The sequence below is a fragment of the Solanum dulcamara genome, chromosome 1 (assembly GCF_947179165.1).
Source record: "Solanum dulcamara chromosome 1, daSolDulc1.2, whole genome shotgun sequence".
NCBI classification, from domain to species: Eukaryota; Viridiplantae; Streptophyta; class Magnoliopsida; order Solanales; family Solanaceae; genus Solanum; species Solanum dulcamara.
Window position 1 is genome coordinate 84,712,304 of NC_077237.1, and position 18,333 is coordinate 84,730,636.

At 33.9% G+C, this 18,333-nt stretch overlaps 1 protein-coding gene across 1 annotated transcript; it reads right to left on the bottom strand.

Moving 5' to 3' along the window:
- Positions 1–1,606: 1,606 nt before the first annotated feature.
- Positions 1,607–18,082, bottom strand: LOC129881312 (vacuolar protein sorting-associated protein 35B-like). Its single transcript, XM_055955589.1, has 22 exons — positions 17,854–18,082; positions 17,649–17,745; positions 17,005–17,128; positions 13,228–13,413; positions 12,885–12,972; positions 12,634–12,690; positions 12,448–12,537; positions 12,218–12,340; positions 11,348–11,422; positions 11,202–11,261; positions 10,834–10,950; positions 9,848–10,087; positions 9,701–9,766; positions 9,426–9,515; positions 5,835–5,924; positions 5,114–5,203; positions 4,595–4,663; positions 2,950–3,030; positions 2,739–2,846; positions 2,551–2,654; positions 2,250–2,363; positions 1,607–2,155 (listed from the first exon to the last, which is right to left on the bottom strand). Exons 1-22 carry the CDS (start codon positions 17,947–17,949, stop codon positions 1,945–1,947), a joined length of 2,376 nt encoding a protein of 791 aa, XP_055811564.1. The 5' UTR covers positions 17,950–18,082; the 3' UTR covers positions 1,607–1,944.
- Positions 18,083–18,333: the final 251 nt, after the last annotated feature.

Below are 18,333 nucleotides of genomic sequence, written 5' to 3' on the forward strand. Positions count from 1 at the left end.
TGAAAAATATTAATGGGTAAAAAAAATGAACCCCTTGTAAAGTCAGATGTAACGGTTTTTAGGAGGGAAGGAAATTTATTGGCATCCCAAACATGTCGGTAACGTTTTTCCACTTTGGACTGAAAAAAAACATAAATTCCCTTTGAATAGATTCATGTTTGTCAAAAAATGATACTATTTATTCTATTTGTCTTAAAACAATGAACAATTGTGGGACTATGATGTAAATACATATACTTTGTTTTTTAATAATTGCGGTGTCCAATTTGCAAACTGAACTAATATTATAAGATAGATGCTATCTCTTGACTCTTATTAGTATTCTCTCACATAAAACTTAGGATAAATAGGAATAAATCAATTGTGTTTTATATAATGATTCTGAATTCACTTTATCAATTGTAGTAGGTCACACACCTTTAGATGCTAAATGCATTATGCATATGTTGTTTTTAGATGTAAATTTAAATATCAATTGATTAATTTTTAAATGAAAAGAACAAATAACATAAACTCTTATATAAATTATATATATAATATCATTTTTTTTAAAAATGAATTAATAAGTGAAGATAACAACTACTTTTTCCGTCCAAAAATATCCTTTTTCTCTCCGAATGAATTTTGGTACGTGTAAACTTACCACTCGTAGTATTTTTATATAATTTTTGAATAGCTGATTTTTTTTCTTTTAGATAAATATGAATCAGCCTAGTTAGTTTGCCTGGAACATAATAAGTCAAATCAATCTATACATTTTGGCTTTTTTTCTTAACAAGGCATAATTAAACTGTTGATAATCATGAATTGCAAATAAACTGAGTAGAAATGATTATGTGAAAATTCTCCCTGATACCACTAGACTATAAATCTTGATGGCAAAATGAGTGTTTCGTTTTGTTGCCATAATCTGCTTTCATTCGGCATTTTATATTCTAAATAATTAAATCATTAGCAATTTCAATGAACATTGAAATAGTAGTCAGGTAATATCATAATAATTTTTTGAATATTCTTATTGGATAGACAGGCTAAGACTAGGTGGCTCCAAAATGACACATCGTGTAAGTTTATTTGACAATGTAAAAGATTCTTGGGAAAAAATCAAAAGGAAAGACTCAATACATGACTAACTCCTTAAATTTATCGAGATAATCTATTTAAACATTTGAAAGAATCCATATTTATATTGAACATAAAATATTTTATGACTTATTGATGCAAATGCATATAATTAAAAAAAATTAACATATTTATCTGATTAACTTAACTATCTAATAGATATTGAAAACACGCATCATTTTTTCTTTAAAATTTGAATCGAACGAAACATTTTATTAGGAATTGAGGTGTTCAATTGGACCATGTCTTAATTTGATTTCTAAATGGAATTATCCTGATAAATTTAACGGCCTGAAAACAACATATAATGTGTGGGAAAAATTTATGGTTAGCTACTTAGTCCCATGGCCATATAGAACATCAGTTTCAGCTCAAAATATCTTCTAATTATCAAACAAAGTAGGGACTGGGGGAAGAGAAGCTTGGCCTTTACCCAAACAAGTTAATACCCTAGTCGAAATATATCATCCATTTTGAAAACCAGTAAATAAACATTTCTTTTTATATACACTCCAACCAACTGGCAATTCAGCAATAAGAATTCAAGTGAAACAGGACCATTTCTCCTTCCAGAAATCGCGTATTCTCACTACTTTAGGGTAAAGAATAGCTTAATGTAAAAGGAGAATTTTACATTGAATCACCTAGTAGTAAGACTCTAGGAAAATGTTGCATTTATTGCTGATAGAATAATTGATGGGAAGCAGCACTGCAGAAGACTCATTTGTCAGTTTCAGATCTACTAAATCCTCTGGTTTCAGGACTTGAGACACAATGTGTTTAGCACATCAAATTTGAAATACCACAAGAAACATGATAGTATCACACCTTAATTGGACCAAATTTCTCACCCATTAGCCCTCCTTTTTGTTTCTGAAATTGAACGTAACGCAATGTGCTGGAGAAGAAAGCGTTTGAAGCTTTATCTGGGGTTGTGGAGTCACTCTGCATCTCAGTTTTAATCAACTCTATAAGGCTCTGAATTGCAGAAGGTGTTATTTGAGGGTTCCCCTTCTCAAAAAAGTAAAGGTACCTGAGACCAGAAGTGGATTTTATAATATATAAACCCAGGTCTGCAATCTAGAACCTGAATTTCTCTTAAAAACATTAATGTTCTGATTACTAACTTGTTAAGTATTTCAACAAAAAGAGTGACAGGTCCACTGCTACCCCTTGTAACATTTGCCTGTTGCTGTGCTGCATTAGCGATCCGCAACGAACGCTTTAGGCAAAGCAAGACCCTATCATAACCCAAAGACAGCAAATCATATAATCCAGGGTAACACAAGTAAAAAAATTGCAAGACTTCAACTCCTGAATGATAAAAGCTATGGGGAAGACAAGTTCAAGCCTTCTTATAAGATGCATCAATTTAATAGGCAAATAACTCGATTGAAAATGAGAAATTTGAGGAACACTCTTGCCAACCTTTCTCCATCTTTACTACCATCTTGATCGTCAACCCAAAATAGATGTGAACAAGCATAAACTGCTCTACATTGATCAGGTTTCTTTAGGAGTTTTGCTGAATACTATACATTAAAAAAAGGTATTCCCATTGTTAGAAAACAAATAAATAGATAGACAGATCAAAAGAGATGAAAGGTAGAAATTACCCCTGTGGCCTTATGTGTTAAGGTATCCCTGTTCTCAACACCAAACACAGTCATCTTTTGAAGAGTTCCGATTATCAAGTGTATTGCAGTCACTTGCGCTTTAGAATCCTAATACCAAGTACAAGAGGTTTAAGTAGAACTTTGAACAGATGAAAAGGTAAATGGAAGAAGAATATAACATCAAACACATCGTTTACAGGTGAGTAATTACCGCAACTTCTTCTTCATATAGTACAAAAGCTTGTGTAAAAAATTCATAAGCAATCACTTCAAGTTCACAATCATTGGCGGCCTGAGGAACAAAAGCAAGTTTCAGAAATAAATATAATAATAAATGGATCAAGTAAAATTCTGTTGCTCACCTAGTGATAGTGAAGAGACTTTCACACCACACAAATAAAATGGATGCACTCGCACATATGCATAGATCAGAGGCACTCCTGGAAGGCATATCTAATTGATAGGAAGACAATTTCCTAGGGCATCCAAAAGATTCCACTAGGTAATTCTCCTGCTATGTTTCGAAACTTGAGCTGATCCCGAGGGCATAAGTGAAGTTTTAAAAAGAACATAAGAGAGATATTAAATAGGTCTATCCATCAACACCTATCCACCTTTTGCTCATGTACTCCTGAGCTTTTCACCATGACATTCTTGTTCTTTCAATCATCTCCCATTCTACCAGTGAAGGGGTGAGGTTATTGAGCCTAAAAGCTCATAATCATCTTAGGGCATAATTTAGGATTTTACTGAGATATGTTTTGATAAGAAAAAAAGAAGAAAATCTCCTTAAAATCCTAAATTATGCCCTAAGGAGATATTTTTTTTTTGAAACAGGCAACTTTGTGTATGCCTACAACAGTACATAGGCAGTACTGAGCCACATTTACAATAAGATCATCAAACCCAGCTATCTGATCCTAAATTGAGTCTAGGCCCTAAGGTGATATTCCATAATATAATTAGCTATTTGTGTGTTGGATATCTGAAAATTCTTTTAAATGTTGGGAAAGCTTCTAAACCTGGAACAGGATTTCATTTTAGTCTAAACTTAGTCATTTAAGGCAAATTGAAAGGTTTGTCTTTTAGATTTTTTGACAAACCCTTCATTTCTGTTGGGTAAATTATTAGTCTACTTTGGTATATGTTTGATGGCTTGGTTTGTGACATATATTTTCTACTTACAATAGCGAAATTTGGAGCACAAACCAGGCCATATTTTCAGAATATATAGGGCCCGTTTGGATGGGCTTATAAGTTGGTCAAACCAACTTATAAGCCCTTTTTAGCTTATTGTGGTGTTTGCCTAATGCTAACTTTAAGCCATAAAGTTCTTAAAGTCAGTCAAAAATGAAAAGTTAGGATTCCTAACTTTTTTTTTCTAAGTGTTTAAAGCCATTTTCTTTGACCATGGAAATTACTTTTATATCCCTTATATTTTAACTAAATTCCCAAACTACCCTTTTTATTCTTTTAACCCTAAAATTCACATCATTTTCCTCATTTCTTCAGCATAAACACTTTTATCCAAACACTCAACTGCTTATTTATAAAAATAACTTTCAGCACTTCAAAGTTCTAAAAGCACTTCATACATAAAAGTTACTTTTTTTAAGCCCATCCAAACGGGCTCATAGAGGTGGAGAGTTTGTAAAAGTTATGTTTTAAATTGTTTTCTGCTTAAAGTAGTTCTACTGGACATTTAACAGTTAATAGATGGAAAAAAATAATCTATACTTTTAGGAAGTAGTTTACTTATTGGCTTCTTAAAGGGGTTTCTAAATAGTATAATGCACAACATTTCAAAAAATAATATCATGCACAACATCTCCAGAGGAAAAAAATCAACCGTTCACCTCTGCACACTGCAAGTATAACCTCAATGCCAATTCTGCCGATGGAACTGTAGAAAGAGCCTCGATAGTCTGCAACATGATTAGCTCAATCAGTAAACTGCTGCACACAAGGGTTATCTGATAGTTAGAAGACAAATGACAGGAATCAAATGGAGGTAATCATATCCTAGTACCATGAATGAAACTGAACACACCACAAACCAGTTTGTTCAAAAGATTAACAAAGTTTAAACCTGAAGATCACCAATATGGAGGAGCGGGGTGAAGAAAATACTACAAGTCTGCAGTCATGACTTATAATATCTTCTCTCAGAAGACAAAAATAAAAGAAAAAATCACTCCAATGTACTGCATCTCACCAGTACGGAGATCATCATGGAGAGGACATTTTGTGTCACATCGCATAACCATGGTGAGAAATAAAATCAATAACAAATCAAAATCAAAGGAAACAAAAAGAATCTCACACACTGATTCTAATGACAATTACAAGACACCATATCCAAGAGCTACTATTACCTCATTCAATAACTGAAAAATTTTCTTTGGTGTAGCTGGAACCTCTTCTCCCGCCATATCTCCATCCTGACCTTGCAATCTCCTAACCAACTTCCATTTGATTGAGAAAGTATTTCAGAATTATGATCCTGAAATTTCAGGAGAGGTGGAAAGAGGAAAATAGCATGGTACAAATTTTACGTAAGCATTTGAAACATTCAACTATATGTGAAGTCTCCAAATTTTTTGACAAGTATAAGGTTTGTCGAAAAAGCCATTATTAAATAGACTAAAAGAACTTCAGAAACTCGCGGACTGGAGGGGAATGGTAAATGATCAGTATCCTGCCTCGATCATACATCACTTGCACGGTCTATAACAGTTCTTACAGATTGAATGTCTCTATCTAATTCCAACATGTAGAGAAAGTTTTTGCAAGTATGCTGTATGACAGAATGAGAGAGAGAGAAGAAGATACTGGCCTATGGATGCCACATATCATCTATTTTGATAGAAAATCATCTATTTATTTACTTTATTAGCATAACTATGCACAAACATCTTGTTGATGGGATGACATGCAATGAAAAATGGTATTAAAATTATTCATTACCTTTTTCCTTATAGAGTTAATGTCAGAAGGTCATGGAATTCTACTAAATGCATATTAAGTAAAGACATCAGCATAATCACAAACAACCAAAAGGTGAGAGAGAGAGCATAAGTGCTGAAAACAACAAACCTTTAGTGCTGAAAAGGCAAGAGGAGCAACTGTAAAAGTTAGGCGCTTTGGACCTCCAGCCATTATATGCTTCCTAACAGTGCATATTATCTGATTTGCAACAACGAAGAGTTAAGAATATTATGGGCATGACTTTGGGGTATTTCAACTGATTTAGTCAGTACTTTTTTATTGAATCAATTGGTTAATCATTATTGGTGTTCGGTTATCATATGAGAAAATCACTTTAAGAATTGATAACCACATAGTATTAGTATGATGAACTGACTGTTATCTAAGGAGCTGAGTAGAAGCACAATCAATAGTGCTAAGTAGTATGAAACAACGAACTCTACTTGTGAACCTCAAGCAAATCCATGTTCTCCTAACTGTTTTTCCTTGATCCTACTATGTAGAGTATTCTATCTAATCATATGCTGGAACAAATGTAAGTATCCCACAGCGCCAATAATTTCCATTGGAATATCCCTTCCGAACTTAAACTGTATACCATGATAGCATCCCCCTATCAAATACCACTAGTCAGTATCATAATAATGCCAGTCTGGTTTAGAATATTAAAAGAAGAAAAGAAATGTGAAAACTGGGTATTGCTATATATTACGGAAGATGGGCTTGTTTAAGAAAATGAAAAGGGTAAGTAGATAGTGTTTTTCTTCGGAAGAAAGATTTTTTTCTGATTCCACCCCAAAATATTTACTTGGAATAACAAAACAACAAAGGCAACTTATTGAACCTATAATCATACAGCACCTAATATGTTATATGGTTCTCTCATAACCGGCAGAGCGACGCATGCCAACTTAATGACATGGGCTTCTTTTCCAGTTTGCCTCGATCTAGAAATCACTTTTCTCTATAAACTTCAACATTATCGGGAGTTCCACAGAAATTAGGAAACTAGTTTCAACGTACGTGCATTGCATGTATCAGTAAATTATAAATTCTATTCAAAAAGAAAAATTATAAAATTTTGTAAAATAGTAATGAACCTAATGACAACATAATTTTATTACACTGACCCAAATATTGTGTTCAAGGCATCTGACCTTATATCGCTTTATAGAATTAACTTAAATTGTGTTCAAAGTAAAAAGATGACAATTTAAAAATTAAAACGCAAATTAAATTAAGGTTAAACACATTCCTAACTTTTTTGTTTGGTAAACAACAAAACCAAAACAGTTCCCGTGATAAAAGTAGTTAGAAATCCCTTTTTTATAAGGTATTCTCCTCTTTTATTTATGATAGGAGATTTTGAAACCGAAAACAATTTGATTCCTTCTTGAAAAGATAGTTTTCTATTTTTTGTTGTTGATAGTTTTCTCTTTTATTTAACTTAAATGTAGGAATACAAACATGGACTTTACAAAATAATGTGATATTCCTGTATTACCATTTATAGAGGAAAAATGAGTGATGCACCTAAAATAAATGGGAAGTGATCAAAATTTGACCCTTATACAAAATAATGTGTCTTGTATTACAAAAAACAATAAGAATCCTTCCAGTTTCAAAAAAAACAATAAGAGTCCTTTACAAGTATGTTATGTTACATAATTCAAATAAGAAAGGATTTAATACATAAAATTTAGTTGATTTGAAGTCCTAATATTAGGGAAATAACTAATGTGTATTCCTAAATATCAGGAAAATAAATTAAATTACTATTTTGTCTAGTGTGAAGTCAATGACATTTCGCAGTTCGTAAAGTTTTCAATTTTTATGAAAAGCATTGCCTTGTATATTACTTTGGAATAAGAATACATATCTAATTGTATTGTATATACAGACCTAGATGACCAGGACTAAATATATATGCATTTTCTCTTTTAACTTTTCAATAACTAATCATCAAACGAGGTAATAATAGGTTAGCTTGCATATTTCTGATAAAAAGAAGAGAGGATTCTTCCTGAAACATCTAAAAATTATAGGAGAATACTATTGGAAAATCTAGTGTAGACACGATTTATGGTTGTTTAGAGCGATTTAGCTATAATTTAATTTCTTTGACAAGCTAGTTCCTTTTTTCAAGTGAATTTTCCTTTTCTCTCTGGTTTTCTTTAGAAATTGCACAATTAGGTTTGGCCTTGGGTTATAGAAGAATCCCAAACCTAAAAGAATCACCACTTAATGTGACAATCTTGTTATTAAATTTGCCAATGGCAATGAGACTATGTTTTCTTTTTGTTTTACACCCTCCATTCACTTTTACTTGTTCAATTTTGACTTTGCACGTCCTTAACAAATAATGATTGACATGAGTATTTTACCACAATACCCATATTAATTGATGTTTAGTCTTAGGTCTTGAAAAATGATTTGGAAAAAAAGTAATTAATGTTTATATGCTAAAAGGGACAAGTAAAAGTGAAAATGTATTTTTGATATAGTGGGCAAGGCAAGTAAAAAAAGAAAAGGTACTTTTAGTATAATGGAAAAGTAAAAGTGAATGGAGACAGTACTTTTTAAGGAAATGACTTATATATAAAATCGTAATCGATTTTTAAAGTCTATAATTGGTTACCTAGCTCAAATATGGAAAGATTTAATGACCAAAATTTAAGTTGATTTCAAAATCCTAAATATTAGAAATATAATTAAATGAATACTTATCTAGGGTGAAATCTATTTTTAAAGCATAAAAAGGCGAACGACATTTCTCTAAGAGACTTCGAGCTTTTAATATAATATAGGTAATACAAGGAAAGAGAGGATAAATCATGTTCTCATCCTAGAAACAAAAAGTTCCATTTAGGGCTACAGAGGTATAGAATATCAACAATATACTAAGTTCAGCTACACTTAAAGTGCTTTAGTTTCAGCATTGTTACATGTTTCATAAAATTATACAAAGAAAATGCATCAGAAAAATAGTTAAGTTGTTTGTCTACAAAAGAGGAAGTTAAGCGAAAGACATAAAAAAAATGCAAATTATTACAACGGAACTAGTACCCAAGAGTGTGGCCTACGGGTCAATGAAGTGAGTTGAGAATCATGAGATCTCAGGTTCAAACCCTAGCACAGACACAAAACACTAGGTGATTTCTTCTCATCTGTCCTAGCCTTAGTGGATAGAATTATATGGTATATGTTCCTGATGGGAGGTGGCACGCATCCTGTGGAATTAGTCGAGGTGCACAAGCTGGGCCGGACACCATGGGTGTAAAAACAAAATTAGAGTGACACTCTGTTAGTGACACCGATTTTTTTACCATTTGTTGAAAGGTTAGCCCTTTTAACAATTTCTCTCAACTCAAGTTTCCATCAACCTTCAGTACTTGTCCATCCATCTAGAGTAAAATAAATATTTTGTAGACAAATGAATAACATCAAGTGGCATATCGCAGAACACACTCTTCTTTCAATACTGATTTTTCAGTTTCTTTATCGAAATCAAACAACATACAAATAACTCGGTTTATTGGATCATTTCTAAAATTAAATAGAACTAAATGAAGCAATAATCTTAGTGTTTACTCCAAACATAAACAAATAAAGCACCAATCATAAAGAGGTCTAGCGCAAATACCTAAAAAGTGATCAATAATAATTTTCTCTACAAAACTTCTCCAATAAATCAATTACCTTTAACATTTCCTCAGGCTCATCGTTGTACAGAACGTGTATAAGGCGAGCAACAGAATTCTGTTCCTCCTTGAAATCCTCCTCATCAAGCTTTTGGCCAAAACCACAACAAAAAGGAAAAGAAGTCATTCCACTGGTAGAAACTATCCGGAAAATCTCACATATATGAGTACTGAATAAAAGTTAAAGAAAAAGGAAGCCATCAACAGAGCCAGAACAAAATATAACAAATTCAGGAATTTGAAGTAATCAAAATTGATCATTTATCTGTAAACCTCATCCGTAGCAGTTCCATCCAAGTCTTTGATAAGCCCTTTTATCAATTCAAACAAAACCTCGACCTGGAAAAAGATGTAAATCAATTAAAGAAAGAATCAAATTATTCAAACTAGTGATCAATCACTACAGATCGCGGCTTATACCTTGTCAGCAGTTGATACACAGGTGTCATTCTTCATGATGCTCTCAATGATTATCTGTGCCATGATCTTATTTGTTCCAGCATCAAGGTGATCCATGACACGTGGATAATTTGAAAGAGTTAGAACTGTCACAATGTCAGTGTATTTCTCCAAGGGTGCACTCAAGAGAGCAACAACTTGTTTTGTTGCTTTACTATCCTCAAGCTTGGCTTTACCAGAAAGTTTCTTGACGCATGCTCCCTAACAACAATCAGCAAAGAAAATCAGTGTAGTCAAAGGCGCGCTTTAAGCACGCTTAAGCCCTAAACGAGGATCAAAACGTGTTGAGCGCTTCGCCTCGCTTTATGTGTGCTTCAGTGTAGTCAACAAGGTTCTAAGGCAAACCTTTCCTTGTCAATGAGCCTCTTCTAAACAAGTGACACTAAACAATTGATATTTCACTTTATCATAGTTTTTTTTCAATTTCCTTGGTCATATATTTGTCATTCATGTTTATAATCATTAGTCTTGGACTGAACATATATATTTGTATTTTTTTTGTCCCTTTGCGCTTTTTTTTCATTAAAGCCCACGCTTTATTTGCGTTTTTTTTTCATTAAAGCCCACGCTTTATTTGCGCTTTGCGCTTAAAGCCCCAACAGACCTTAGAGCTTTTTTGCGCTTTTCGCCTTTGATAACACTGGAGAAAATGTCATCCGATACATCTCCCCTCTTTAGCCAACAACTCTGCTGGGATTTCCTAACCTAGCCTGGTTAACACTCCTAACAACCACTAAGAATCCATGTTCATACATAAATTGATCAAAGAAACAACTATCCTAGAATCCATCCCCACACAGAAATTGATGAAAGATACAACTATCCTCCTCTCACCAAAAATGGTGACCACATTTTATGTATCAACTGGCTACATAGAGCTAAGAGAATAAAGACAGAAGTTTCTGTGCTACTACCTTACTATGGATACCAAATTGACAAGAGCGTACCAGTATTTGATCCACGTAGTCTAGTCGATCAGGATGAACATGGAGAGTGAAGGTCAGAAGTGATACATACAAAGAAATGGCTCCAACAACTGGCATATCAACTTGTGCTTCAATGACCTGCATATAAAGGAACCCATTGAATACTTGGAAGGCTAATGTGAGGTGCTCTTAATCATAAATCCTGCTAAAAAAAAGTGAAGTTTGTTCAAAATAAAATTCCAACTACAAGTTACAAAACGAGATAATCCAAATATATGTCTGAAACAATGTAATCACCCATAACATGCAGGCTGACCTTGCACTTAACTACTAAGTAGGCAGCCTAGTAAATTTTGTTCTGGAATCAGACATAAAACATCAGGAATTACCTTCCCAATGGCACTGCTTAGCTTGGCAAATGCTTCAACTTGAAGGAAGTCAGGTAACACCTAAATAATCAAAACAATTACACCTAAATATGAGCAGAAATCAAGAAAATCTCCAGGCAGAAGCGGGTAAACAGTTATTTACTTACTTCAGGACTTGAATCAGCATAGTTCGACAATCTCTCCATCAACCGTGACAGCACAGTCTTAACGTCAACAGCAGGCTAAATAAGAAAATGAAATAAAAAAGTATATTTTCAATTTCCTCATGGAACTTAACATAGCAACATAATGCAGCTATTGTGGATTGTATATGTTCTTTTCTTGTCTGGGAGATGGGATAACATATTCAGCAAGGGGCTGATAACATATCATGCTTCTACAACATCAACCACCATAAGATTCGAACAAATTGTTAAGACTACAAGTTTAAGCTCCATACTTAAAGAACACTCCAACTTTGTAGATCCAGAAACACTAATTGTACATCCAGACACTCATCCAAGAAGAAAAAGTTAAGCTGAAAACTAAGCAATATGCCAACGTAAGACAGTTATTCCAGTTAATCTAGTGAATGAGGAACTTATCTAGTCCATTTAACATAGAGCAGAAAAGAAAAAGAGGAAAGAAAACCCTACTCTCTCCCTCCCCCATCCCCCGATCTCTCAAGACAAATAAGAAAAACTGGAATAACAAGTTTGAGCCACTAGCATTCACCAGGTATATAATCTTATTCTTCTTTCACAATAGGAAAAGATCTGAAAGGCAGTCAAATAGGCTGTCTATTTCTGTTTTTCTTTTTTCATTTCCTTTTTTTATGGAAAAGGTAATACTTGTAGCTATAAAAAGCACAAAGTTAGTTCTCGAATTTCTTTAAGTTAGATATGTTTTAGATATACATTATACATTTGAGAAAAGAAGGATATGAAGATGCAATCAAGAGGAGCAGACAAAGGACAGGACAAGACAAACTTATCCTGCCAAAGAAGTTGGGTACTTGTTTATTTTTGGTTACTTACTTGGAGTTGTGGACAAGCACCCAATAAAGTTTCAAGTGTCTGCAAGTGGTACTCATCTGGAAAGACCTGAATTATGCAGTCCATCAGATAATATTGCGCAATCTCATCCTTAGAATTGACAACCTGTGGGAACATTTAGCTGCATCTTTAGAGATGGGATAAATGTTACAAGCAAACGAGACAGTCTTATATTCCATGTACAGAAAAGGTGTTATCATGCTAATAGTTACCTGCTCCAATACTCTGGGCAGAACCACGTCTTTATAGATTTCAAGATCAACACCCTCTATCTGACTAAGAACGTGCAAATTCTTCCCGACCTAAAATATGAGAGGTACAGCTGAATAATGTAATTCTGAACCGAACCATAAGGATCTTGAAAAGAGAACATAAATGATTGAGCGCATTGATATTACGAGATCACGAAGTTCGCTCCTTTCTTTTTCCAGCTTCTCTTTCAACCTGACAGGTCCCTGCAGACCATAAAGCGCGAAGAATGCCTCAACTCAAGATCACCAAAGCAAATGAATGTATCACAAGCACTATAACACCTGCATGGCCAAAACATGCCCTCATGACTCAGTTTACCTTCCTGGCATGCAAATGCACAGATGCCATGCAAGTCCAAAGTAAAAGCAAAGTAAGAGTTCAGAAGATCCTAACGTACATTATGCTGCATTCTAACCCAAAGCTTATTCATCTCTGTGAAGTTCTGCAGCACAAAATCTACAGCATCCATGACAGTATCACCTTCTCTGCATGAAGAACAGTGTGAAGCATCTCAGAAGATCATCCCCCTATTGTCAAACTAGAAAATGATAAGAAAATACCACATTGGGTCTCCCTGCATACTTAAATAGGTATATAAAAATATATATAACTAATGTGTGTGCATGCAGCTCTCTGTGTGTGTGTTTCAAGCAAGTGAATAAAAATGTACTTCTGTAGAGCTGACGTGATATATGTGCAACCTAATATCACATAATCCAAGTAGTAATCAATAGCTTTACCCTTCATACTCAGAACCTAGGTCTGGCAATTTATCTCTGCTAATTTGAGCAAGATAACTCCTCAGGAAGAGCCCACGTGTAGGATGTTGAATACCACGACACATTTCAACAAGATCCTTGAGAATATCCTTAGCAGGAGCCTCTTTGGATTTTATGTAAACAGATCCTACTGTACATAGGAGATACCTGAAATATTACATGATAAACTTCCATCAGACATCTGATTCTTTAGGAACCGCAAGGGCTTACGAGATAGGGAGAAGACAATAATACACAGGAAATAAAGATCAAGGTAAGGAAGCAAAATCGAGCAGCTATCACTCGACTCCAAAAACAGAAATTTACTCCTGGCATGAGCAATTCACAAACAAATGGGAGAAAGAAAAAACACATTTACTGATAGTTGTTGCCTACCAAGAAGCCAGTGTGAACTCATTCAAAACAGGTGATGTTGATATTGCCATCAGTTGGTGTTTCAGATTTAAAAATTGGTGTTTGTGATAATTCTTGGTAGCTTGTAATATATCAACCCACTGCCATGTAACAATGAGTCAAGGTGAGAAAATAAAACCTATGGTTTTTTTTGGGATAAGCACGTGGAGGGACAAAAGAAGTAAGGTGAGCTTTGAAGCAAGGTGACCTCTAGGGGTGCTCACGGGTCGATTTGGTTCGGTTATTGGTCAAAATCAAAACCACACCAATTTAATCAGTTTTAAAATTATTAAAACCAAAACCAAACCAATTAAAATATACATCCATCGGTTTGGTTGTTATCGGTTTCGGTTTGGTTTGATTCAGTTATTAACCATACACAAAAATAAAATAAAAGATTCATTCAAAAGAGAAGAAAAGATAATAATAATTCATTCATAAAAAATAAATTGCCTTCGTGCTATTTTGGATCTTATAATTCTTATACTTAAAATTTAATTATGTTTAACTTCCTGCTTATATTGTTAGCCAATCCAATGTACTAAATAACATAAACCTACTGAACAATGCATAAGCTAATGATATGGTTGTACAAATAAAAGACGTATTAAACCTTACTATTTTAAATTAGTGTGCTGTATTTTTTGCATAAAAAATATTCATAAAAATTAATATATTATGTATATATAATTATAAAAAAATATGTATATAATTTGTCGGTTCGGTTCGGTTATTTCTTCTGTTTTTTTGAATAAAACCAAAACCAAACCAAATATTATTGGTTTTTAAAAATGTAAAACCAAACTAAATAAAAAATCGGTTTATTTGATCGGTTTGGTTTGGTTTGGTTTTTCGGTTTGGATCAATTTTTACCCAAACTGTGAACACCCCTAGTGACCTCATTAGAAACTGGGTGATGTTGGCATTGCCTTCAAATGGAATTTCAAGTTTAAAACAATGGTATTTATGTAAGTTCTTGATAGCTACGTAACATACTTCCCCACTCCTTTTATCAATTGGGCATGGTGAAGACTGTAAATGGTTCATGTAGTGTTTTCAATTCTTCAGATTGGTAGCTACATAACATATTCACGCAGCCCTGTATCAACAGGACATGTCGAGGACTGTAAATGGTTTCATATAGAGTTTTCAATCCTGTCCTTCTTCTGATAAGATTCCAAGAAAATCCTACCCTAGCAAAACACTTATCCCTCTCAGATCAAATAAGATCTCCAGCTCCCCTCTCAGATAAGATCAATCTAAGGCTCTTCCTTTTTGCTGGTCACCATTCTCCTCTCATATTTCATAGTTTTGTGCTTTCCCTTGTTAGAATCACTGACACTTGCACCAACACTTCTTCAGCAACATCTGAGGTTAGGATATAAAGTTTTTCTATCAAATATATTTAATAGGTGACTAGGGTTCAATTGCTTTATTCTGTGTTTTTGTTCTTTGCGTCTATATGCTAAGGCCAGCGATTTTTCTTTTTAAATTAGCCTTTTTCTTGTGAATTCTTGCATTCTTGTATTGTTAGTATTATTTGCAAGTTTTGCTAAAAAACAATTGTTCCATTTTTAAGCGTTGATAATTGCTATTAGTTCAAAAATGTGTCTATTTCCTCTCTTTTGTTATAACCTGGTGTTCAGGCCAGCTTGCACACACTACACTAGTTCCATGGTGTACCTACTATCTCCCACCAATAGAGGTACCAGGTAACTCTATCCACAAAGGTTTGGACAGAGTTTTTGCTTTTGCTAGGATTGGAGCCAGAGACCTCATGGTTCTTAATCAATTCAAATGACTACTAGGTCACACCCTTCGTTACGGTGTCAATTTACTCTTTTATAGTCCTTAATCAACTTCTTACATGTAGACCAATGGGTGTGTACACTCTCTAGTAACTAGAAGAAAGAAAAGAAGATAAAATTTGTTGATAGGGAAAAAATTGAAAAGGAAAATAATTTTATTAATGTGGGGGGATTGGGGGTGGGGGCGGAATTCCCGCATACAAGAAGTATAACAAAAAAACTAGAAAATCAAAACATGATCTCTACATAAGACATGAAGTCATCTACAGATTGGGTAAACTAAGTTCATGTACAAAGCAAATTGCAAAGAGAAAAGTACTGATTGGTTAATCAAAAGACTAGAACCAAAAAAGGAAAAAGTCTTCAGTAGGAAATGGGGAAGAGCAAAAATTGTTAAAGAGGAAGTCTAAGTTATCTGTATGGTTTTAATCTTCAAACCCCAGTTACTCGTATTTGGACATGTATGTGGTTAAGCTGAATACTCGATCCACATTATAGTTTTGGAAGTTGATCAATATGGTAAATTCATCAGCACCTTTTAAAATTACTCTGAAATGCCTGATATCTATATGTTTGGTGGCATCAACATATGTTAGTTTTGCTAGAAGTTTTTTATGCCCTAGACTGACCATGCAGAGTGCTTTCGAGAAGATTAAGACCTATCTTTTTGATTTTCCGGTCTTGGTACTTTTTTTAATTAAGGTTTCTCTCAAGTCCATGCTTCTGTATCATCTATGAATGCAATAGACTCAGTTATCACTACTTGCATGAAGGACACTCTTTCAAGGGAACCAAAGGTGTTTAAGCATGTTGCCTCATAACCTCTCTTGGGAAAATTCTCTGGCTTATCTGGTAAGTATTTCTCCTTTCTCTATGTTTTTGATAGGTGATTGTAAAATATTTTTAACTTAAATTAAAAAATCTATCTGAGCCCAGCTCATTTTTGTTAAAGTTGACCATAGTAAGTATTTGCACGTGGGGAGGTGGACGTGTACCTGGTAGCTTTTGCCCAGACCCTACGTAATTAAGTATTAAGAAATCCACTGAATATCTATGAATATTTGATTGTAAACTCAATTATTAATGTTTATTAACTTGAGGTCACTGCACGAACCCATAAACTTCAATTTGGATCCACCTCTGTGCACACAATATTCCTACTAAACTCGGTGAGCAAAGGCAATCCTTATGTTATAATAGGTATCCATTGGTTTCACATACTATCCAGTATCCGGCACTACCCTCATGTCTAGTCGGAGGCCATCAACTCTATAAGAAACAGAACATTCTCAAAAACACTAAATACACCAACTAAGAGAAAAACACATGAAAGAAAAACAAATTCGAAGCTATCCCATCAAATTTCAAGTGGAGCATAAAAATCATATTGGATAACCAAGTTTATACCTTAACTACGTTTGCTAATTTGCTAGATTCTAAGATACTAGTAATTACTCAACAATATAAGTAGCCAAGTAGCACACAGCAAAGTCTAGAAACTGAGAATTTTAACACATGAACGTCATCTGAGACTTACAATCGAGGCAATATATTTCCAGCATGTTGAACAAGTTCATATAAGTCAATAACTGAACAACCATGTCTATCTTCTTCTCTGAAGAACATCTCCAGCTTCCTCAATTCATCAAATGCTCGCATATCTACCACAAATAGCACAAAAACCTGAGAACAAACATGACATAACGAACAAAGACACTTCCTCTGTTCCAAGATGTTTGGCACGTCTTGCATTCCTTCCGACATTTAAACTACGTAAACTAACTAACATTTTAATTTTTCTCACCATTTTCATATGAGGATAATCACAAGTTGATCAACTTTTCTAATAGTACTTAAAATATCTAAGTTTTTATTTATTTTCAACAGAAATGGATTAATCTAGTCAAATTAACTTTCATAAGTGAAAAGTTCAACTTCTCGTACTTCTCGAGTAGTTAGTCCTATTTAGCTAGAAAGTTAGTAAATTTGACTCTCCATAAGCAAAACTGCCAAATAAATTAGAATGAAAGAGTACAAAACAACAAAATCAGTAAAAATGAATTAATATGATCTGATTTAACTCGAAAGGTGGTCATATGGACTTTTCATAAGAAAAAACAGCCAAATAAACTGGAATTGGAAAAATTTGAGCAAAGAACATATGTTGACTAGAAAATTTACAGAGCTCGTAGTATTTGTGCGGCGAAAGTTTTGAAGTCCGAAGCTCAGACAGCAACAAAGCAGAATACTTCAATGCTTCTCTGAGATTATCCGAATCCTGAAAAAAACAATCAAAAGTGTTAATTGTCAATTTTTTGAGAAGTTAGGGGTTTTGGGATTCAAAATCAATGAAATTTGACTTTGAGCCAAAAAAAAAAATTGTTACCAATGCACGAGACATGTAGAATGCGTTGTGTTGAATAGAGGCGATGCCTTCTGCTAGCCATTTCTCTTCGTCTTCCATTCCTTCCGTTGCTATCATTTTTTGCTTTTTCTGTTCTTCGTCTTCGTCGTCTTCTTCTTTGTTGTTGTTCGTGTTCAGTTTGGGTGACAATGTGATTTTGATTACCCGACAACTCAGCGACCCGGGTGGGTTTTACCCAAAACCCGTATCACTCCGAGAAAAAGAAAAATTATTTTTTAAAACCTAAAGATAATGGTTAAAAATATATTTGTGTTTTGAAAGTTGGCACTAGTGGATGTCCCACTAGGCAACTTGCCTATTAAATTGTCATTTTTTTGTGGCTATAAATATAGCCAAACTCTGAAGAGTGAGATACTACAACATACAGACGTTTTCTATCCTCTGTTCTCCTTTTTTTTCTTTTACTCTCTTCTTTTTATTTTGTTAAGTTAGTGTATTTTA